The 25,743-nt window shown below is 32.0% G+C and overlaps 1 protein-coding gene across 1 annotated transcript in view; it reads right to left on the bottom strand.

The window, feature by feature from the left end:
- Window positions 1–25,743, bottom strand: part of DSCAM (DS cell adhesion molecule) — a 712,116-nt gene that overhangs the window by 66,919 nt on the left and 619,454 nt on the right. The window contains exons 21-23 of the mRNA XM_074213849.1: window positions 16,416–16,569; window positions 11,905–12,022; window positions 2,809–2,972 (exon numbers count right to left, since the gene is read on the bottom strand). Of these exons, the coding sequence (XP_074069950.1) occupies window positions 2,809–2,972; window positions 11,905–12,022; window positions 16,416–16,569 (436 nt within the window). The remainder of the gene's footprint in view (window positions 1–2,808; window positions 2,973–11,904; window positions 12,023–16,415; window positions 16,570–25,743) is intronic.

Genomic DNA, 25,743 nt, shown 5'->3' with positions numbered 1-25,743 from the left:
ATTACAACAATGAAGATAGAACAATAACCATAAGAGAATCTAAACTGAATATCTAGCTAATATAAAGAACAAGCTTGATCTCAAAAAAGAAATGTCATGGCACCACTTCCCTGATGTCATTGTCTTCTTCCAGAACAAAGGAAAATCAATAACAATAATTCAAAACCAAAGTCATTCTCCCATTCCTCCATTGTTTATTTGCTTGTTAGTTTGTTTTAGCTAGAATACAGAGTAAAGACATACAATAAATTATTATAGCTCTAAAAATGACAAGCAGGTATTTTGTCCCCAAAATACACTGTTAGTTTAGAGGAATGAGCATGGGAGGATATTAAACATGCATGAAGAACACAAAAAGAACTATGTAACCAAGTATTGTATATAGAGGACCAAATCATGTCTTAAAACTTCAGGGCTACTACTATCTTCTTATTTGTCTTTATCATGCTCTCATTTAGACAATTTAACTTTGAGCATGGCTTCTCTACCGGATGTTTTGCTCTAATGGATTCTACTGTTTTGATAGTGATTGCTAATGAATTCTCTGTATTTCAGATGTTGTTCTAGAGGTCTTATGGTAGTTACTGGTTTGTAGTCTCTCTGAGGTTGTTAATTGCTACTAGTTTATGGATTTCATCTTTTTAGGAGTAATTGTTGGCCATCTCAACCAAGTCTTCTGAAGGAAAGTGGCTAGAACCTCTCACTGATAAAGAAAAAATCTTTTTCTATCTGTCAAATTTTCTTTTGGATACCTATATATCTGGGCAACACCTATGCTCTTTAGGGTTAAACATATTCAAATTTCTTATGGTTTAACATGAAAATGAACTTAATTCTGAATAAAATGTTAAGAGACAAAATCTGCGTCATTAGTTCACATTTTTTTAATAATTCATATTTATAAGCAACAAAACCATTACTTTGGTTATGTATTTAATAAGGGGAAAAAACCTGATTGTCCAGCAGGAAAAAATCTTTTGTTCTTATAGTAACAACCAATTAAAACTACTTCTTCTCCATGTCCTTTAAGCTACCTCTTGAAGAGATGCTATATTATGATTTGGAGAGGGCCAAAGGAAGTGTTACAAGAATAGGCTGAAGCATAACTTGAAATATTAAGAGGATGCTATAAAATGATAAAAATAAACTATATTATAGAGAACAGGTAAACTGTATAGTATTTGGAAATAAGAGATAGTTGGAGTCATTCATTTAGGACTTAAAAACTGTCACCATAAAGAACTTTTCAATAAACACTGCTTTTAAGTAGGCTCACTATCTTGGTTAAACAAGAATATTTTAGGGTACAGGAATATGTATGCATTCACATACCTTTGGCATGTTTGGCATGAAAATGTTAATTTTGTGTTATATAACTAAAGATGAACAATAGCTAAAATTTCAGCAGAGAAAGCTGATTACCAAATCTTCAAAACACTGTACACATTTCTACTAGTTTAAGTAACATTTTATTTGTTGATTGCAGGTATATGATCATATCAGTTTTGGTTAAATATGCCTATAAAGATTATGTTATGACAATATAAGAACTGTGTCATCATTTTTACAGGGTAGCCCTTTGTATGTCATGACACTTCCATGTAGAGGAAACAAGTTATTTGCCTTTAATTTAATTTACCTTATTAGCTTTTAAGATACATATTCAAAATCATGTGAAGTGTAATTTTGAATTTAAATCACCTTGTACAAACATGTTTGTTAGTGAAACTTACATCTTTATGCATCAGACCTAGAATTAACAGAATCTGAGAGTTGGAAGAGATCTGAAAAAATATCTAATTCTTTTTTCCTATATATTTTATTTTTACAATTATATGAAAAGATAGTTTTCCAATTTATTTTTTGTAAAATTTTTAGTTCTATAAGTTTCTCTCTCCCTCCCTCCATTCTCTCCCTCTTTCCTTTGACAGCAAGTAATGTGATATAGACATGTTGTGAGATAAGAATAATAAAATTGAAAACAAAAAACAAGAGAAGGGAAAATAAGCATAAAACAAAATTTAAAAGTATGCTTTGGACTGCATTCAGGCTCTATAGTTCTTTCTCTGGAAGTGAGTGGTACTTTCCTTTACAAGTCTTTGAGAATTGTCTTTGATCATTTTGCTCCTGAGAAGAGCTAACTCTATCATAGTTGATCATCACACACACACAAAATATCTAATACAAACTGTGCCTGAACAAGTTTTCTCTAAGATAATCTTGACAAGGAATCTGGCAACCCTTTTTTAAAGCAGCCCATTCCATTTTCAGAGGACTTCCATTAAACCTAATTCTGACTCCTTGAAACTACTCCCAACCTTGCTCCTAATTTTCCCTCTGGGATCAAGTCAAACAAGTTTAATCTCGAATTCCTTCAATGAATTCTAATACAAATCTCAAGGGCTATTTTGTTCATTAGAAAATTTCCTTCTTAAAATTTGGTGCTTATTTTAAGCTTTGAGTATTAGCAAATTACCAATAATTATGTACTTCTATCTATAGCTCAAGAAAAATTCAGCTACTGAAATGTAACACTGCAATAGCTTATGTACAGATTTAGAATTTATTTTGATCATTTTTTCATCCATGTGAAAATGAATAAAATATGAAGAAATTAAAAAGCACCTGTTCTTAGTGTCATGATAAAAACATTATTTCCTTCTAAGAGAATACTTTTTTTTACCAATTTAAGATCTATAGTACATCTATTAGCATGTTTAATAATTTCCTTTTTGTTTTCATTTTTTAATAATTTATTCATATAAATTATTTTAGAACAAATTCTATCCCTAAAATGAAGTTTCTTACCTTGTACTTGCAAATTTAAAATAATTTCATCTGATCCCCAATTGTTATTGGCAACACAGCTATAATACCCAGAATCCTCTGCTTTCACAGTGCGGATGACAAAGCTGCCATTACTGAAGATGCTTCTTCGCCCATCAACCATTACTAGACTGGGCATTCCGTTACTACCTCACAGGAAAAAAAATGAACAAATTAAACAAATTAAAATCAAAATTAGTGAAACCTGAGGAAAAAAATTACAAAGATTCACTTTAAAGCTAACTTGCAATTTTGAGAAAATTCAGTTTTATATTTTTTGATTGTTTGATTTCATCTGAATTAAAATTTCCTTGAAGTGGAAATTTCCAATGTCCGATGTAGAAAAGCAACTCTTGTGTTGCCTATGAAGCTCAGTGTTGTCTAGAACAATTTAAGTTTATAATTGTCTTTGATCATTTTGCTGCTGAGAAGAGCTAACACTATCATAGTTAATCATCACACAAAATAAATGTAATACAAATTGTGCCTGAACAAGTTTTAAGTAATATACCTATGGTTTCATAGCTGATATATATATATATATATATATATGAAAGAAAAGATTTGACCTTAGATTTTACTGACTCCATTTATCTTTTTCACATATATTGATGCATAGATGTGATAATGCAATTATTAAGAATTAAATTAATAATTTTTAGTTACTAAGTTTACTAAGTTTAGTTTACTAAGTACTTGTTTTTTTTTTTAACATTTTATTTATTTTTAATGACTCCAAACATTTTTCCCAATCATATCCAAAGATAATTTTCAAAATGTATTCTTTTGTAAGTTTTTTATTTCCATATTTTCTACTGCCTTCTCTTCCAAACCCCTCCTCATGGCAGTAAACAGCAGTAAATCTGATATAGGTTGTATATGTACAGTCATGTTTAACATATCTCCATATTAGTCATTAGAATTAGAATGAAAGGGGAAAAAACATGAGAAAGAAAGTAAAATAGTAAAAGACCTTTGAAAAAGTGAACATATGCTTTGCTCTATATTCAGAATCCATCGCTTTTTCTCTGGATGTGGATGGCAATTTCCTTAACAGATCTCTCAGTACTGTCCTTGATTACTGAACTGCTGAGAGGAGCTGTATTTATCATTGTTGATCATCTCACAATGTTGCCATTAGTGCGTATGATGATACTTTGTTTCTGCTCATTGCACTTAGTATCAGTTCATGCAAATCTTTCAATGCTTTTTTGAAGCCAGATCAGTCCCGATTTCTTACAGAACAATAGTACTCCATAACATATACCATATACTATAGCTTGTTTAGCCATTCCTCAATTGATGGGCATCCCCTCAATTCCCACTTTGCCACTACAAAAAGGTGCTATAAATATTTGTGTGTCTTTCCCTCTTTTTTAATAATCTCTTTGGGATATAGACCTAGTAATAGTATAATTGGATCAAAAGATATGCATACTTTTATTGCCCTTTGAGCACAGTTCTCTCCTGAAGAATGGTTGAATTCACAGTTCCACAACTCCATGCATTGGTGTTCTAGCTTTCCCAGATCCTCAGCAATATCGATCATTTTCCTTTTTTTTTTGGTCACTTTAGCAATCTTCCAGGTGTAAGGTGATATCTCAGAGTTGTTTTAATTTGCATTTCTCTAATCAATGATGATTTTAGAGCATTTTTTCATATGATATAATAGTTTTAATTTATTCATCTGAAAACTGCCTGTTCATATCCTTGGACCATTGATAAATGGTTGACCATTCAACTGGAGAGCGACTTGTATTGTTATAAATTTGACTCAGTTCTTTAAATAGTTTAGACATGAGTCCTTTTTCAGAAGCCCTAGTTATGAAAATTATTTCCCATCATTTTTCATTCTTTCTTCTCTTGGTTGCATAGATTTATTAATGCAAAACCTTTTTAATTTAATGTATTCCAAATTATAATTTATTTTGCTCTCTATCTCTTCTTTGGTTGTAATCTTCTCCCTATTCAATATATCTTACAGATAGACTATTCCTTGTTCTCATGGCTTTTGGTATCATCCTTTATGTCTAAATCCTTTATCTATTTTGACCTTATCTTGGTATTGGGTGTGAGATGCTAGTTTATGCATAGTTTTTGTCATTTTTTCCAGTTTTCTCATTTTCATCAAATAGTGAGTTCTTATCCTTGAAGCTAGAGTCTTTGAGTTTATCAAATACTAAATTACCCTAGTCATTTACTACCTTTTTTTGTACTTAATCTTTTCCACTGATCCATTTATCTATTTCTTAGCCAGTGCCAGAATGCTTTGATGACAGCTGCTTTATAGTTAAATTATAGATCTGTTTTAGCTAGGTCACCTTCCTTTGCATTTTTTCATTAATTCCCTTCATATTCTTGAACTTTTGTTCCTCCAGATGAATTTTGTTACTATTTTTTCTAGCAGTGTAAAATAATTTTTTGGTAGTTTGATTGGTATACCACTGAATAAATAATTTAGTTTAGGTAGAATTGTCATTTTTATTACATTAGCTTGGTCTAACCATGAGCAATTGACATTTTTCCAGTTGTTTAGGTCTGATTTTATTTGTGAAAAGTGTTTTGTAATTGTGTTCGTAGAGTTTCTAGGTTTATCTTGAGAAGTAGATACCCAAATATTTTATGTTGTCTACAGTTACTATAAGGAATACTTCTTTCAATCTCTTGCTTTTGGGCTTTAATGGTAATATATAAACATGCAGATGATTTATGTGGGTTTATTTTATAGCCTGCTACTTGCTAGTGTAGCAAATTGTTTCAAGTACTAATTTAGTTGATTTTCTAGGGTTCTCTAAGTATATCATGCAAAGAGTAAGAACTTTGTTTCTTTTCATTTCTTATTGTTAAAGCTGACATTTTAAATACAATATTGAATAATAGTGGTAATAATGGGCATCCTTGTTTCATCCCCTGATCTTATTGGGAATTTCTCAAGTTTGTGCCCATTACATAGAATGCTTGTTGATGGTTTTAGATAGATACTGCTTATCATTTCAAGGAAAATTCCATTTCTTCCTATGTTCTCTAGTTATAACTGGAATAGGTGCTGTATTTTGTCAAAAACTTTTAGTATCCATTGAGATTTCTGTCAATTTCGCTATTGATATGGTCAATTATTCTGATTGTTTTCCTCATATTGAACAAGTTCTGAATATCTGATATAAATACTATCTGTAAGCTCTTTGCTAAAATATTATTTAAAAATTTTGCATTGATATTCATTAGGGAGATCATTCTATAATTTTCTTTGTCTTTTTTTGGCTCTTTACTTTGGATATCAGCATCACATTGGTATTGTAAAAGGAATTTGGCAGGATTCCTTCATCTATTTGTTCAAATAATTTATAAAGAATTGGAGTTAACTGTTTTTTGAATATTTGGTGGAATTCACTTGTAAATTCATCTGACTGATCTTGGAGAGTTTTTCTTAGGGAGTTCATTGATGGTTTGTTCAATTTTTTTTTCTGAAATAGGATTATCAATATTTTATTTCTTCTGTTAATCTGGACAATTAATATTTTTGCAAATATTCATCTATTTTACTTAGGTTGTCAAATTTATTGGTATAAAATTGGGCAGAATTACTCTGAATTCCTACTTTAATTTCCTCCTCATTTGTGGCAATTTCGCCCTTTACATTTTTGATTCTTGTAATTTGGTTTTCTTCTTTCTTTTTTAAAATCAGATTAATCATAAGTTTATATATTTTATTTTTCATAAACTGTTTCATTTATTAGTTCAATAATTTTTTTTACTTTCAACTTTATTAATTTCTCCTTTGATTTTCAGAATTTCTAACAGTATTTAAAGGGGGATTTTTAATTTTTTTTCTAGCTTTTTAGTTGAAAGCTCACTTCATCTCTTCTGTCTTTAATTTATTCATATAAGCATTTAGAGATACAAAATTTCCCTTAATAACTGTTTTGGTTGCAACCAATTTATTGTTTGATTACCCTTTTAAAAAACCTATTATTAGTTCTAATTTTTAGCTATTCTTTCAATGGTGCTTTATTACATATAATTTTTATTGCATTATCAGAAAAGGATGAATTTAATATCTCTGTCTTTTTGCAATTGATTGTCATATTTTTATGTCATGAAATATGATTTATTTTTGTGTAGGTGCCATAAACCACAGAGGAGATATATTCCTTTCTATCCCCATTCAATTTTCTCCAGATGTCTGCCATCTCTAATTTTTCTAAAATTTTATTCACCCCATTAACATCCTTCTTGTTTATTTTATAGTTAGCTTTATCTAATTCTGAGAGAGGGAGTTTGAGGTCTCCCACTAATATAGTTTAGTTGTCTTCCTCTAACTTCTTTACTTCTCCTCTAAGAATTTGGCTAACATACCACTTGCTTCCTTGGACCCTTTAGGAAGATGTAATTTCCTTCTTTATTCCTTCTAATTTTCTTTTGGGTTTTTTTTTTAGGTTTTTGCTACCTATGCATTTTCCTCCACCAGTCTTCTCCCATTTGTACTTTTCTTTCTCTTTTCCCTTTATTCCTCTTCTCCAGTGTTTCACTTTTGACTGTTTCATCCCTGAATAAGCCCTCCTTTTTTTAATCAACCCACTTACCTTGTCCCTTCTCCCTTCATTTTTAACTTTTACTTTTCCCCTTCTTTTTAGCACCCCTGTCTTCCCTTTTCCCCCTCTTCCTTCACACCTCCCCCCTGCTTCCTGGGGGGGGGTAGGATAAATTTCTAAACCCTGTTGGAAATGTATGTTATGCCCTCTTTGAGCCAAATCTCTTAAGAGTAAAATTTACTCTTATTAACACCCTCCCTTCTTTACCTGTACAATATATAGTAGGTACTTTTTGCCTCTTCATGTGCTGTTTATTTATCCCACTTTCTTCTCCCAGCATAATCCTCTTTTTCTATATACTAATTGTTTTATAGCTCCTTGTCCTCCTTCCCTTTATCAGAGTTTATTCCTTTCAACTATTCTGATAGAAGCACAATTCTCAAGAGCCATAAACATCCTTACATCCTGATCAATTTATAGTCACACCCTCTTTTCAAGTATAATCCTCCAATTATCCTCAAAAGCTAAAATCTGATCACATCACAGTGAATTTTCACCTATAGCTCCTTTCCAAATACCTGCCCTCCAGTTGTCCCAATGGAAATGCAACCCTCAAAAGTTAATAGTTTGTTCACATCACAATCAATTTATACTCACACTCTCTAAATATACACCTTTCAACTGTCCTAAGAAAAATATAATTCTAAAGAATTACAAGTATTGTCTTTCCATGAAAGGATGTAGATAGCTTAGTCTAATTGACTAACATTTTTCCCCTTTTCTGTTCCCTGTTTTATTATCTCTTGAGTCTTGTATTTGAAGATTAAATTTTCTATTCTGTTCTGGTCTTTTTTATCAGATAAGTTTGAAAGTCCTCTATTTCATTGAAGATCCATCTTTTCTCCTGAAAATTACACTTAATTTTGCAGGGTAGTTGATTCTTGGTGGTAATTCGAGCTCCTTTGTCCTCTGGAATATTATATTCCAGGCCCTCTGATCCTTTAATATTGAAGAAGATAAGTCCTGTATAATTCTGACTGTGGCTCCTTGGTAATTAAATTGCTTCTTTTGGCTGCAATGCAGTATTTTCTCCTTTAGCTGAGAATTCTGAAATTTGGTTCTAATATTCCTTGGAGTTTTTAATTTGGGGATCTCTTTCTGGGGATGATCTTTAGATTATTTCAACAACTATTTTATCTTATTGTTCTAGGATATTAGGACAATTCTTTCTGATAATTTTCTGTAAGATATTGTGCAGGTTTTTCTCTGATGACGGCTTTCAAGTAGATCAAAAATTCACAGATTACCTCTCATGGATCTATTTTCCAGGTCAATCTTTTTTCTTTTTCTTTTTAAATTTTCTTTTTTTATTTAAGGAAATAGGGTTAAGTGACTTTCCCAAGTCTAGGGAATAAGTGTCAAAGGCTATATTTGAACTCAGATCCTCCTGACTCCAGCATTGGTGCTCTATCCACTGTACCACCTAGTTGCCCCTGGCTAGTTTCTTAAGATGTACTTTATATTTTATTCTATTTTTTTCACTCTTTTGGTTTCATTTGATGGAAACTTGGTGTCTTTTAGAATCATTCATTTTCAGTTGTCCAATTTTAATTTTTAGGTTTTTAATTTTTCCAATTAGTTTTTATATTTCATTTTTCAACTGGTTAGTTTTACTTTCAGAAGAATTTCTTTCATTTTCCTACTGGTCAATTTTGTTTTTCCATCTGGTCAGTTTTATTTTTAAAATGATTTTCTTCTTCATTCAATTTTTCATAATTTTTCTGCACGACTCTCAGTTCTCTTTTTTCATTTTTATTTTTTCCTTTCTTTGGTTTTTAAAAAATTTGTTTTGAGCTCTTCCAAGAGGTCTTTTTGGGTTTAAATAATTCATAAATCCTTTGAGACCTCACATGTAAGTATTTTGTCACTGCTTTATTCTTCTGAGATGGCATTTTTATCATTCCTATCAGAATAGTAGCTGTCAGTGGTTAGTACCTTTTTTTTTTTTGCTCATTTTAATAGTTGAGTTCTACTGCTGTGGTAAAGGATGTAATATATAATCTCAAGTCTTTTTTGTCCTGGGGTTTGGTGGTCTGGTCCCTGACTTTTGCTCTGATGTTTCCTGTGTTCATGGTTTGGTGGTCCAGCACCAGCATTCCAGGGTTTGTAACATGCTCTCTGAGATAGAATTGGGACCCTCACTATTGGCCTGTTGAGCCAGGTCATGAGCTACTCTGGGAACTGAGCTGCATTGTGGCTAAAAGCCTCTTGCTGGTTTCCCAGTTTCCCATCTACATTGGACTACAAACCCCTTTTTACCTACTTGAGACAGACCTTTTCCTGAAGTTTCTTCAAGATAACTCCCGGAAAAAGTTGTTTTACTGTTGGTGAGTTTTTGTGTGTGTGTGTGTGTGTGTGTGTGTGTGTGTGTGTGTGTGTGTGTGTGTTATGTCACTTTAGGATATGTTTAGAGACTTCATTAAAAGTTCTTTTTTTTTTTGAAAGCTTATAGAGCTTCCCAGCTTCATGCCACCATCATGGCTCCACCCTGGAAGTCTCAAAGAACTTTCTTTTTTCTTTTTTTTTTTCCATTTTTTTTTGCAAGGCAATGGGGTTAAGTGGCTTGCCCAAGGCCACACAGATAGGTAATTATTAAGTGTCTCAGGCTGGATTTGAACCCAGGTACTCCTGACTCCAGGGCCGGTGCTCTGTCCACTGCGCCACCTAGCCGCCCCTTCAAAGAACTTTCTTTAAATATGTTGATCTATTAAAGGCAACAACTTCAGTTTAATTTAATTCACTTCTCTTGTATATATTGAGATAATGGCTAACCAAATGGAACTTACCTTATCTTACCCTTCAGCACAAATTTATGTCTCCTCAAATTGAATTCTTTGAATTAAAACATCATTTAAGCCAGAATGATTCAGAGATATTTTGTTAAATCTTATAAACTATTAAGTTCAGTTTACTTTTTCCAATCACCTTAAGTTACAATTATTGAATCTTTCCACATATTAAGGAATTAATAATTTGCATCTAACCAAAAGAGATACATCACAGACACTCACCAATGTATTACCTAGCAGTCTAAAGAATGACCACATGATAAAATGTCTAATTTAACCCAGAGTTTTACTATTTACCTTGAGTTTTAATTATATGGAGATTACTGTTAACTAGATTATGTTCACTCTAACATTTTCTGGTCTTTTACAATGCATTTTGTGTGAAAAGTTCTGGACTAAAAATATCTAAAGATATTTGTAATTGTGAAATGTAGCTATGAAATATAAATGCCCTAGATAGGTATTCTTTTGTCAAAGGGTAAAAAGATTTTAAAACTTTTGGTTATATTAGACTGATATTCTTGAATGCCAAAATAAATTTGTGGCCTTTGTATAAGGAATAAAGATGGGTCATTAAGGGACAGCTAGATGATAGAGCAGATAGAGTGCCAGACTTGGAATCAGAAAGACTTATCTTCTTGAGTTCAAATCTGTTCTCAGATTTGACTAGCTGTGTGATACTGGACAAGGTACTTAACCCTGCTTGTTTAAAATGAACAGGAGAAGAAAATGGCAAATCACTCTAGTATCTTTGCCAAGAAGACTTTAAATGGGGTCACAAAGAGTTGAACATTATTGAAATGTCTAAACAACAACAAAAATTCATAACATAGTTTAGGTACTATGTTAGGCACAAGTGATACAAAAGCTTGCAACTCAATGCAAGTGAAATAAGTGGAAGAACATATGTATATAAATAAAATCAACAAAAGATAGACATTTAAACAAAAATGATCTAAGAAAACTTGTAGATGAAGAAGTCACTTTGAGCTGGGGGTAGTCAGGTAAGAATTGATGAAGCTGATGACACTTGAGCTAAGCTTAGAAGGAAGAAAAAGATTCCAACAGGTAGAGATGAGGAAGGAAGCTGTTGCAGAAAAATAGGATAGGAAGCTAAGTATTGTAAAAAAAGAATTGGATGATTGGAGGCTGGAGGGGGTTCTTGAACCTAGAGACCACTTCAAGCAGAAGAGAACTGAATTCTTTCCCCTTTCAAAATTTCTCCCCCTCACAGGATGGGCTGATTAAATATTTCATACTAGGTTTACCAGGATGATATAGAAAGGGAAGGAGTGACAGAGACTCTTCAACAGGAGGTAAATTTTTGAGTTTTTTCCAAGGTACATTATTGTATACTGTATCGTACAAAGGTCAGGCAAATGATTTTGCATTGTATAACATAGGCAATAGGGAGCTACTGAAGATAATTAATTAAGTAGGAGAGAGGTCATTAAGAAATAATATTGTGATAACTATGTAAAGAATTGATTGGAGTGAGAAAGAGACTAGAAGAATTATTAGGAACTTAATTCTTCTAATAGTGATATCTAAGAGGATTTTCTAAAGGATGGTAGTCAAAGTTATAAAATAAAAGTAAGGACAACAGATATATTTTTACATGCCTATGTAGATCATATAGTTTATTCTCAGACAATTTTCAGATTTGCTCAGAAGTTATATATTATATTGCTGGTTACCTATCTTTCATCCATTTCACTGTAGGAGATGGATCCCCAACGGCCTTACATGGGAGGACAATATCTTTCATCCATGGGGTAGTTACAGTACCACTGAAAGTCAGAATTCTAGCTGGAGCTAAAGGAGAAAAAAACAAAAGAATATTATTACAAGATTCTCTTCAATACAGGATAGACCCTGGTTCTCTTAAACAGAGTAACATCATAAAAGACTAGAGTAATATAGTTAATAACATACCACTTTTGCACATAATTCTATAGTTTTCCTACTCTACTGCTTCTATTCTCATCCTGCTTAGCTGCATTAATCTTGTTTGTATAAAAGCTTTTCAAATTTATCTTTTTTTGTCTCTCCTTTTTTCTGTTATAAGAAATGCTGTGAAAAGTATATAATCTGCTTCTGTTGTAATTTTTTATGATAGGATCATTAATATTTAGATCATGTACACATATTGAATTTATTTTGGAATATAGGATAAACTGTTGGCCAAAATCTAATTTCTACCAGATAGATCTCAAGTTTTGCCATCCATTCTCATTAAATAGGGACTTCTTTTCTAGGTAATTTGGAGTTTATTAAGTTCCACTACTTACTATTCTTACTTTTTCTAGTCTGTTCCATTGATCTTTTTTTTAAAAACTAGCACCAATTAGGTTTGATATATATATTTTTTTATAACATAGTTTGAGATCTAGCCCTTAATTCCTTCCTAGGCTACTAGGTGACACAATGCAGATAGTACTGAACTTTGAATCAGGAAGATCTGAATTTAAATGTTATTTAGGATTATTAGTTGTGTGATCATATTTAAATCATTCTCAGAATTTTGATATTAATCTTTTTTTCTAGGATTTCTCTGTTATCTTCCCTAGTCCTCTATTTTTTAATGAATATGCCAGAATTATACCTTAAAACTATCTCAGTCTCCTCCTATCTTGGTGAATTTATTTTTTTACTAAGCTTTTTCCCTCGTATAATAGCTCATGGATGGACAGGACTGGTTTTAGTTGAATTCTAGTCCCCTTTTCCCTTAGATTCAATGTGAACATGCACTTTTGCTCTTTGCCCCAGTCTTTTGGTTTCCTTATTTCTCCTATTGGGCTGAATCAACATTAGTCCTTTTTTATGAGTTTGTGTAGGCCTTTTTAGTAGAGTTTTGATGAATTGGGGTTCTTGAACCTAGGGGTCAATTCAAGCCGAAGGGAACCAAATTCTTGCCCCTTTCCATATTTCTCTTCCCTCACAGGCTGTGCTGATTCAATGTTTCATGCTGGTTTTAACAGGATGATATGGAAAGGGAAGGAACGGCAGAGACTCTTCAACAGGAGATGAAGTCCTGAATTATTTCCAAACCACAAGCTTCTGAGTTGCTTTGTGTATCTTGCTGACAATCTTGCTTTCTTAATACTATTCTAGTGTACAATTTTTCTTTCTCTTTTGCTCTTTTCTTGCTTTCTTTTTCTTTCCTTCTTTCTATATTTTTTCTCTTTTGTTCCTTTGTTCCTTCTTTTCTTTTCTTTTCTCCTTTTTCTTTTTCTTAGTTTTTTCTTTCCTTCTCTCCTTTCTTTCTCTATCTTTCCTGCCTTCTTTCCTTCCTTTTCTTCTTTCTCCTCTCTCTCTTTCTTTCTCTCTCTCTCTCTCTCTCTTGCTCTCTCTCTTTCTTTCATTAATGAAGGCTGAATAAAATATTTAATTTTCCATCTTGTTGGTCATGAGAATTGGAAGTTCCTTTTTTAGGGAGAAGTTTAGACAATAAATAAGCTCCCTGGTTAGTCCAATATGGAACCATTCTATTATCCTTTAATGGGAATTTGCAACCCAGCAAATATGTTGGTTGCCCTAGAGAAATTTGGAAAGAGTTTGGAGAATCAGCTAATAGTAGGGCATTCAGATATCTGATATCTATTTAAATACTGTTTTATAAATGACCATTAAAATGTATTGGAAACTTAACAAATATCAAAATAAATTTCAAAAAAAGATAAAGTGGGAATTGTTTATGAAGATGCAAATCTTTGTGAGGTGTAGCCTACTTAAAATAAGAAAATGATAAATCCAACATTTTACTTTCCAAGCTGTTCTATTTATGTTTTCTTCTAGACTTCAGTCTCTTCTCTTTTGTGTATTTTCTTTGAAATGTTTTAGAGAACATCTCCTTCTTTCCCTTTTCTTTTTGGCATTCTCTTAATGACCAAATTAAACCTATTCTATTCCAATTGAAAGGAGAAAAAAGATACTTATAATAAATAAAGAAAATAATTTTAACTTTATGCCATGTTCAAAAATGTATGCTTAATTCTTCATTTTGAGATCATCTCCTTCCTTCAGGAGGTGGGCAGCCTAATTTATTATCAGTCCTCATGATTAGTCATTTCATTGAACATGGTTTTAAGTTTAGAAAAATTCTTTTTGCAATGTTATCATTATTATATAAATTGTTTTCTTGGTTCTGTTCACTCCACTCTGTATCAATTCATATAATCTTCAAATTTTAATGTAACCATATATTTAACCATTTCTTACTATATAATAATATTTCATTACATCGATATACCATGATTTGTTTAACTATTTATCATATTGATAGGCATCTTTTCTAGTTTCCAGTACTTTACAAAAATAAAAGGACAGTTATGAATTTGACACACCTGGAGGTTAACAGGTTGACTTTTAATCCCTAACTAACCACAAATGGAGATGAAAATTGAAGCCTTTCAAAACACCAATTTTCTACAAGTTATTTAATTAAGACAATAATACAAATTAGTAAAGCAAGGCAAGAACAAAGTTAGTGAGAGCAAAGGGAAGGGGAAGAGAATGGGAAAGAAATGGCAACTAGATGAAGTAAATAAGACAATGAAACATTGTTTTAAGGATGATTATCTAAGAATGTTGTGTAGCCAGATAAAAATAATCAGTAAGAAGGGAAAGATTAAAAAAGAATGAGGGGGTGATTAGTAGAGATATAATCAATATAAATCTTTGCATATAGAGTGTATAGCTGAGGAAAATTAGTGATTATTTGAACAAACAATTTAACAATTTAATCACTGGTTTGGTAACAGGATATATAACCATAATTAGCATTTAACATAGAAATTCAAGATTTACAAAGGGTTTTATATTTTATCTCAATGGATCCTCAAAACAATGTTGATAGATAGGTGCTATTGTTTCCCACTTTTACAGATGAAAAAAACTGAGGTTTAGAGATTTTAATGGCTTGTCCAGGGTCACACAGCCAGGATCTGAGGCAGATTTGAACCTAGATCTCCAAATTTTAAGTACAGTGTTCTTTCCCTATAACACCTAACTACCACTAAATAAATTCTAATGGTTCACTCTTACCTCCAGGATAAAGAGTAAACATTTCTTATTTGTAAAGGCTCAAAACATTCAGTTTCAGAGCTTTTGTGAATTTTGTTAAAATTTATCTGTATTTTTAAACTCTATTTTTTCACTTGGAGCTAATACTGTGAACTAATTATTTACAACAGACTGGGTTGCTTTAATCCAAAACTATTGTGCATTCTCCACTTCCTGGATGCTAGAAAGGATGATGATATTTGAATGGGAGTTGGAATGTAATGACCAAAGTGTAGTAATGCTCCAAATCAAGACTTGTTGTAGGAAAAAGGAATGGTCTAGGAAGATTTTGATCCATCTCCTTCTAAAAGATGAGGAAAATCCTCCTAAGTTAAATTTTGTCTTGCTCAATGACATCTGAAGGTCACTTTTTTATTTCTTTTTTGTTTTGTTTTATTTTTAGGTTTTTGCAAGGCAAATGGGGTTAAGTGGCTTGCCCACAGCCACACAGCTAGGTAATTATTAAGTGTCTGAGGCTGGATTTGAACCCAGGTACTCCTGACTCCAGGGCCGGTGCTCTATCTACTATACCACCTAGCCGCCCATACTTTTATATTCTGCACATTTGTATTTGTGTACACATTGTCTACTCCTTGAGAAGGTTTCCTGAAAGTACAACCATTCCTTTTTTTTGTTTTTAGTCCCTGTCATTTAGTATAGTGGTTGGCATAAAAGAAGGACTTAATAAATGCTTATTGATTCATTTTTTGCTTGCTAGTTTCAAAAGATTTTTAATTCTTACATTCTATGACCCTAAATGAAGTTAAGTAACTTGACCAATGTCATACAACTAACAAACATCAGAAGAACTGCTTGATAGCACAGTTAATAGAGTGCTGGACTATGAGGTCAGAAAGACTTGCATTCAAAACCAACTCATCTACTAATGTGTGATTGTGATGCTGTGCTTGTCACTTAGCCTTAGTTTCCTCATCTGTAAAATGAAAGCTTTAGATTTAATTACCTCTAAGGTCTCTTTCCAGTTCTATTTCTAGGATCATATGATCCTTGGCTTCCAGTCCAACTTTGGTGCTCCTTACCCTGTAAAACCCTTAACTTTTTGGAATGGTGCATTCAAATTTTAAGACAGTCAAATAATTTATACTCAGTATATTTCTGATTCAGTACCCAAAGAAAGGTATACCTTTAGCTAATGGCTCTACAGTGATGATTTCACTGCTGTTGCCTCTCCCTGCTGAAGTTACAGCCACCACCCAGACACTGTATTGTTGATTCCGATTCAGGTTAGGAATTCTGTAGGAAAATGCATCAGGAGATGCTTCAAATTCACTGTTAACCTGTAATAGGAGACATAAATATTTCCACATTTAGAGGCAAAAGTCAAACTTAGATTATGTAAAGGAAAATTTTAGTCCGATGAGTGGAAAGAGTATGGACTTTTGAATGAAAGGACTTGATCTGAACAATGACTCTGTTACAGATTTTGGACCCAAACCTTTAAGTCTCAGTTAGCATAGCTATAAAATGAAAATTGGAATAGATGATCTCTAAAGTTCCTTCTGGCAATAAACTCTATTACCTTGGTGGAAAAATGAGTTACATAATAACCAATGTTAAGATTTTGAGTGTCAACATGAAAAGGCTTCAGTGTTGGTAGTAGTTGGTGGTTCCAGCATTTTCAACCCCCTACTCATCAAGTCCGGTGACTGACTTCCCATTTCCTCCAGTATCAAATTTAAAATTCTGTTTGGCATTCAAAGTCTTTGATGATCTCCTTTCCCTGTGTCCCAAATACCTTTTCAGTCTTTCCAGTCATACCTTTAACCCCCACCAGCTGTCACTTATGGCAGAGAAGTGAGGTTCCTCAAACTCCTTAGCTATCAAGTTGGGGGGAAATGTTACAGTCTGGGCCACAATGAGATCAGAATAAACATCATAACAAGTGTAACCTGAGTACTCAGACTTTCTCTATGGCAAGGGTAAAAGTTCTATAATACTAATTTAGAATCCTGCTGACTATGGTCTTCATATCCCTGGAAGAGACTAAAGATATTATAGTCATAGAGAAGGGAGATGGTATTCCTATAGCAGAAGGAACTTTTGCATCTCAAAATTTCAGTGACTCAGTCTGCCTATAATCAGTCTGAGGATAGCTGGAGAGGCAAATCAATACAAGCATTTATTAAGTGACTACTTAATAGGCACTGTGAGAGAAATAAGGAGATGGAAGCTGAGGGGGTGGTAATGATGGGTACTTAGGGAAAGAGTGGTTGAGAGGGTGATGAACAGGCTGGGGGAGGAGGTGGGCAGGATGGGAAGGATGGTGATCATAAAGAACTAGGAATAAAGCTGCTACTTACAAGTCCCTCTTTAAGATGCCAGGAAAGTTTTGCTTTCTCTTTCTGGTCTTAATATATAACTTGCTAACCCAGTAGAAAAAGTGATCCAAGTAGAATTGTATTCATTTGCCTCTAGTCTAGAAAATGAATTTAATTGTATTCTGGTATGGCTGCACAACCCACAGGGATCTTAAGTCCAAGTGCTATGCAACGAGGAGAAGAAGAGTAAAAGAAATGTTACCCTAGTGAGAGAAGAATGTCATGATCTCAAAGAATCATCTCTTTTCTTGTTGGGAAGGGAAGAAAAAGGTATATACTCAGTCAGTAGCTACACCTAATAAGTGGTTACTAATGTCAGGATTATATTTTTAAATTTTGATTCATTTTTTCTGCATCATGAATTTATTCTCCTAATTATTTTTTATTATTATTTTGATTAATTAAGTTTATTCTAATTATTAATTTTGAATTTTGCTGAATTTTACTTTTTTGTATTTAATGTTCATTTATATTTGTCTTGTTTTTAAAACTGAATTAAGCTGAACATTGGCTACTCTTTTTTTTTTTTTTTTTTTTTAGTTTTTGCAAGGCAATGGGCTTAAGTGGCTTGCCCAAGGCCACACAGCTAGGTAATTATTAAGTATCTGAGGCTGGATTTGAACTCAGGTACTCATGACCCCAGGGCCCACGCTCTATCCACTGTGCCACCTAGCTGCCCCTGGCTACTCTTTTTTTTTAAAAATATATTTATTTTTGAATTTTACAATTTCCCCCCTAATCTCTCTTCTTTCCCCCATCCCTCCACAGAAGGCAGTCTGCTAGTCTTTACATTGCTTCCATGCTATATAATGATCTAAATTGAATGTGTTGAGAAAGAAATGATATCTTTAAGAAAAAATAAAATATAAGAGATAGCAAAATTACATAATAAAGTAATTTTAAAAAAAAAATTAAAGGTAATAGTCTTTGGTCTTTGTTCAAACTCCATAATTCTTTCTCTGGATACAGATGGTATTCTCCAATGCAGATACCCCCAAATTGTCCCTGATTATTATACTAATGGAACAACCAAGTCCATTAAGATTGATCATCAACCCCATGTTTCTGTTATGGTGTAAACACTGGATACTCTTAAAGATTTTTAGAAATTGAATTTTATTTTAAATTTAAAATTTTTCTTTATGTTTTCTCATTTCTGATATACAATTTCCTTTAAGATACACTTATTTATTGTTTTATGTATTATTTTTCTTCTCTCCCTTATTAAAATTGTCATTTGGATTTTTAATGCTATTTTGATTTTTTAATTAAAAATGTTTTATGAATTACTTTGCTTTCCCATTTTTCTTTTTGGAAGTACTACTGTGATGAATTCATATACTCCCTCAATGTATATGTATATTTTTGTGTGTTGATTAATGATGTCTAACCATGATATTTAATTTGATATAAAAATGAATGACATTGCTATTATAGCTAATAATCTTGTTGATAGCCTTTCTGTCAATTGCTATATTGTCTTTTTTATCAATACATTTGCTGGTTTTATTATTTTTATTATTAATTCTCATTTTTGGAGTTTATCTAAATTGTTTGGTCAGTTAGTGAATTGATCTTTGATTGAATGCAATTCAGTAACTGAATTAAAACCTTTAAAGATAACAACTTCTAGATCATATGTGTAACAAGATAGTGAACTAGAAAATTTCTGATCCCTATGAGATCTCAGAGCTCTCTAAAACAGAGAGTATCTGCCAAAGATAAAGCAACTTCATCTGTTCCAGTGGCTAGGATATGGTGGGGAAGGGGAAGGAGAGAGGAGATTGAAAATACCAAAGATTCCTTTAATACAAGCATAAATCAATGAAAAATAGTAATAATAGAATGAAATATGGCTTCCAGATCTGGTAAACAAGCTCAAGCAACCTAAGAATAAATACTGTAAAACAAAGAAAATAATCTAATATTTAATGAGATAGAGGATCGTGTAGATTTTTAAGAGAACATGGAGCTGGGGCAGCTGGGTGGCATGGTAGATAGAGCACTGGTCTTGTAGTCAGGAAGACCTGAGTTCAAATCCTACCTCTGACAATAATTATCTCTCTGTGTGACCTTGGGAAAACCACTTAACTCCACAGCCTTGCAAAAAAAATAAAAAAAATGGAGTCTGTAATGGCAAGGCTCACCAAAGAGATAAAAATTAGAACAATAGACTGGGAATGCAAATATATAGGAATAAAAGATCACCTAGAATAAGAGAAGTAAAAGAAAAACAAACCCAAACACATTGAAAGAAAACAAATTAAACAAAAAATGATCTATGTCTCTCTAGAGCAACATAAAAAAAAAAACAAAACCTTAACACTAGAATCAAGAAAACAAGAGAATATTTCAGAACTTCTGGTCATAGGCAATGATTTACCACTTGAAAGAATTTACAGAAAAAATGCAAGACTGCAAACTACAACATCATGATTAGGTTTAACCATTCAAATCATAAACAACCCAAGAAATCAGGAGAAAGCTCTTCAAATACAAAGGATTTTTTGTCAATATAGCCAGTCTGATGGGTATGAGGTGATTCCTCAGAATTTTTTAACCTGTATGCTTTTTATTTCTTTGGTGAGTTTATAAAACTGGAACTCTCGTAAAATTTTACATGATCTTCTATTTCATCAAATGTTGGATTATTTCCTTTACTTCTGTTCTCATGAAAAAAAAGAAATGTAATAATGTGTTCTGAAGAGTATCTGTAAATTTGAGTTTAACTATACAGGACAAAAATAAACAAGTAAACAAATAAGCAAAGTAAAGAAGAAAGGATTAAAATTTCAAACTGAGAAGTAATGATTATAAAAGAAATAAAAGGAGACAGGTTAAATAATTCAGAGGATAAATGTCAGTTTTATAGCACTTTAAAGTCTTGGAGTAACACTTCAATAATCAATCAACAGAAGGAAAAAACACTCAGGTCACTTCTTAAAAATATCTATAATCTAAATAATTTGGTGTTTCAATGAAAAGTTTATTATATATTGTGTTTATTTTGTTCAACCATTATGAATGTAACTCTAGCTAATATGATCAAAGAGTTGTAACTTATGTAGAAAGAGGTGATGGCAATACAAAATTATCTTAAAACAAAGGAACCCCTTTGTTAACAATGTAGAGTGGATCAAATACCCAAAGATGTACTACTATTAATCTATAAGGACAACTTTTGAAATTATTTTATTTCCTCCCAAATATATTTAAACTTTTAAAAAAAATTTGAGTTCCAGTTCCTCTTTTCTCTTGTCAGTGAGAAAGCAAGTAATTTGACATAGGTTATCCATGTGTAGTCACTCAAAGCAAATTTCCAGATTAGTCATGCTGTGAAACAAAACATTGCACAAAAGAAAAACTCAAGAAAAATAAAGAAATATGCTTTGATATACATTCAGACTGCATCACTTCTCTTTTGGGGAATAAATATATTTTTTTTATCAGAAGTCCTTCAGATTTGTCTTGAATCCTTGTATTGCCAAGGATAGTTAAATCATGTGATAATCGAATGATATAACTGTTACTATTTACAATGCTCTCCTAGATCTATTAATTTGTCTTTGCTTCAGTTCATGCATGTATTTTCAGGTTTTCCTGAGAGCATCCTGCTCATCATTTCATATAGCAAAATATTATTCCATCATGATCATAAACCCCAGCTTGTTCAATCATTCTCTGATGGGAATCCCCTCAATTTCTAATTCTTTGACCTCAGAAAAGAGCTGCTATAAACATTTTTGTACATAAGGGTACTTTTTCTTTTTGGCTTTTATTTATTTGGGATACAGATAAAGTAATGGTATTGCTGGGTCAAAGTAGTATGCATGGTTTTACAGTCCTCTGGGCATAGTTCCAAATTGCTCTCCAGAATGGTTCACAGTTCATGAATAATCCAATAATATCAGTTTTTCCCATATTCCCCTCCAACATTTATTGTTTTCCTTTTCTATATATTAGTCAATTTGAGGGGTGTGAGGTGGTTACTCAGAATTGTTTTTATCTATATTTCTCTAATCAATAGTGATATAGAGCATTTTTATAAGACAAAAAGTGTTTTAATTAATTTTTCTGAAAAAAGAACTGGCCTGAAAAATAGCCCCAGGAGAGATAATTTAAAATTATTGAACTACATGAACATCATGATAAAAAAAAGAATTTTGATAGGTCTTTCAAGAAATTATCAAGGAAAATACCATGATATCCAATAACCAGAGGGTAAGATGGTAATGGAAAGAATCCATTGATCACCTTCTGAAAGAAACCCAAAATGAAAACTCCAAGAAATATGATAACCAAATTTGACAGGTAAAAGAGAAAGTACTGCAAAAAGCCAGAAAGAAACTATTCAAATACTGAGGAATCACAGTTGGAGTTAGTTGCTTCTACATTATAGGATAAGAAGGTTGAGAATATAGTAATTCAAAAAGCAAAAGAGTTTCGATTCAACAAATAATTAATTACCCAGAAAGACTGAATATTATCTTTCAAGGGAACTTGTAGAACTAGGGGATTTTCAAGCAGCCCTGAAGAAAAGACTAGAAATAAACAGAAAAGAAAAAAGAACATATTATTCAATAAGGTAAAACTGTTTATATCTCTATTTGGGAAGATGATACTGGTAACACATAGGAATTCTATTAGGGCAGAAAAAGGAGTATATACATAAACAGTGTGGGGACGGACAGTGATGGTGTGATATAAAAAAATTAGGGGGTAAAAAGAGAATTGCATGAAGAAAAGAGGGAAGGGAGAGGTAGAATGGGGGTAGATGATCTAATATAAAGAATTATAAAAAATCAATTAAAGTGGAGGGAAAGAACAAATCAGGGTGAGAATTGTTTGGACCTTACTCTTATTGGATTTGACTCAAAGATGGAACAGTATACATGTTAGATTGGGTATAAAAAATCTGACTTACCCTACAGGAAAGTAGGAAAAGAAAGAGACAAAAAAGCTATTTAATATAAGGGCAGATTGAAAGACATGGTAGTCAAAGGCAAAATACTGCCAAGGAGGGACAGGGTGAAAGGAGAGAGAAGGAAAAGCATATAGAGGGAAAAAATATGATAGAGGAAAAATACATAGTTAATAACTATAACTGTGAATGTAAACAGGATGGATTCTCCCATAAAATGGAAGCAGAGTGAATTAAAAAATAGAATCTTACTGTTTACAGTAAAATATGCTTTTTTACAAGAAATACATATAAGAGCAGCTAGGTGGCTCAGTGGATAGAGCACCAACCCTGGAGACAGAAGGATGTGAGTTCAAATCTGGCTTTAGACATAATAATTATCTAACTGTGTGACCTTGGGCAAGCTACTTAACTCCACTGCCTTGTAAAAAAACAACCCCTCCCAAAAAACAAACAAACAAGAAGCATATATGAAGTAGAGAGAAACATGATGTAAAAGTAAAAGGCTGTAACAGAAGCTATTATGCTTCAGCTGAAGTAAAAAAAAAGCATGGGTAGCAATCATGATATCAGACAAAGCAAAAGAAAAAATAGATCTAATTAAAAGAGATCAGGAAGGAGACTACATCTTGCTGAAATATACCCTGGACAATGCAGTAATAATATCAATACTAAACATTTATGCACCAAATGGAATACAAATTTCTAAAGAAGATAAATAAATTACAGAATGCAATAAACAGTGAAACTATGCTGGTGGAGACCTCAATTTTCCCCCTTCAGAAATAGATAAATATAACCACAAAATAACCAGGAAATAAAAAAGAAAGACATTAAAGAGGTGAAAAGAATTTTATAAAAGTTAGCTATGATAGATCTCTGGAGAAAATTGTCTGGAGAAAGGAATATGCATTTTTCTCATGTTAATGGAATCCAAGACAAAAACTGACTATGTATTAAGGCATAAAAATTTCATAATCAAATATAGAAAGGAATAAATATTGAATTTATCCTTTTCAGATAATGATGTAATAAAATTATATTTAATAACAGTATATGGAAAGAAATTTAAAATGAAATAGAAACTAAATTATCTATTCCTAAAAAATGAGTAGGTCAAAGAACAAATCATAGAAATAATCAATAATTTCATCAAAAAAGAATGACAATAATAAGACAGCATACCAAAATTTATGGGATGCAGCCAAACCACTATTTAGGGGGAAATTGATATCTCTAAATGTTTACATAAAAAAAGAATATATCAATAAATTGAGAATGCAACTAAAAAAGTTAGAAAAAGAACAAATTAAAAATCTCCAATAAAAATATCCAAATTGGAAATCCTGAAAATCAAAGGAGACCTTAATAAAATTAAAAGCCATCAAACTAATAAAACTAAGAGCTAGTTTTATGAGAAGAACCAATAAAATAGATAAACAATTGGTTAATTTGATTTAAAAAAAGAAGAAAGCCATGTTACCAGTATCAAAAAAGGATAAGGGTGAATTCCTACCATCAATGAAAAGGAAATTAAAGCAATAATTAGGAGCTATTTTGCCCAACTGTATGCCAATAAATCTGATGACCTGTGGGAATAGATTAATATTTACAAAATTGTAAGTGCTCAGATTAACAGAAATTAAAATAGAATACTTAAGTAAGCCCATTTCAGAAAAAAAATGTTGAAGAAGCCCTCAATTAATTTCCTAAGAAAAAAATCATCAGGGCCAAATGGATTCATAAGCAAATTCTATGAAACAGTAAATTCTATCAAACATTTAAAGAACAACTAATATAAATACTACATAAACTATTAGGCAGAATAATTAAAGAAGGAGTCCTACAAAATTCCTTTTATGACACAAATATATATCATAAGTATGTCTGATAAGTAAAGTCAGAAAAAGACTAAACAGAGAAAGAAATATATATATTCCATAGTGATACAAACATTTAAATAAAATACCAGCAAGGAGATTACAGCAATATATCACCAGAATGATATACTATAATTAGGTGGGATTAAAGATATGATTATCTCAATCGATGAGACAACCCCCCCCAGTAACTCTTCCTATATAAAAACCACTATTAAAAACAGGAATAAATGGAACTTTCCTTAAAATGATTAATATTTATCTAAAATCATGTGTAAAGAGGATTTGCTGGAAACTTTTCCAATGAGATCAGAGATGAAGCAAAGATGATCATTACCACCACTATTATTAAATACTGTACTTTATTAAATACTGCAACTTTAGCAATAAGAGAAAAAGGAAATAGAATAGGCAATGAGGAAACAAACTATTATTCTTAGAAGATGATATGATGGTATACTTAGAGAATCCTAGTGAATCAATTAAAAAAGTACTTGAAATATTAACAACTTTACCAAAGTTGCAGGTTATAAAATAAAACCACATAAATCATCAGCATTTCTATACATGACCAACAAAGCCCAGCAGCAGGAGGCAGAGAGACAAATTCTATTTCACAATACTATAGACAATATAAAATCCTTGGGAGTCTATTTCCAAAACAAACCCAAGAACTATAAATACAATTACAAAACACTTTTTGCACAAATAAATTAAGATTTAAACAACTGGAGTAATATCGGTTGCTCATGGGTAGACCAAGCCACTATAATAAGATGACAATTTGACCTAAATTAATGAATTTATTTAGTGCTCCACCAATAAAACTACTAAAAATTACTCTATAGAGCTAGAAAAAATTAATAATAAAATTCATCTGGAAGAATAAAAGGTAAAGAACATCAAGAGTATTAAAGGAGAAAAATGAAAAGTAATTTGGATCCCAAAATCTATCTTAAAGTGGAAATCATGAAACTATTTGGTACTGGCTGAGAAATAGAGTAGGGGATAAGTGAAATAGATTAGGGACACAACTCATAGGATAGTACATAAGTGTTTGTTAAATCCAAAGACCCTAGCCTCTGGTATACAAATTCACTATTTGAATTTCTGGGGGGAAAACTGGAAAATAGTATGGCAGAAACCAGATGTAGACCTACAGTCTACACTATATACCAAGATAAAGTCAAAATACGAACATGATTTAGATTTATTAGATGATATCATAAGAAAATTATAAGATTAGGGAATAATTTACCTGGCTGAAATATAAAGAAAGGAAGAATTTTTGACCAAATAAGAAATAGCATTATGAGATATAACATGGATAAT

This window comes from Macrotis lagotis, chromosome 1, assembly GCF_037893015.1.
Source record: "Macrotis lagotis isolate mMagLag1 chromosome 1, bilby.v1.9.chrom.fasta, whole genome shotgun sequence".
In the NCBI taxonomy this organism is placed as follows: domain Eukaryota; kingdom Metazoa; phylum Chordata; class Mammalia; order Peramelemorphia; family Peramelidae; genus Macrotis; species Macrotis lagotis.
This window is presented reverse-complemented; position numbering and strand designations above follow the sequence as displayed.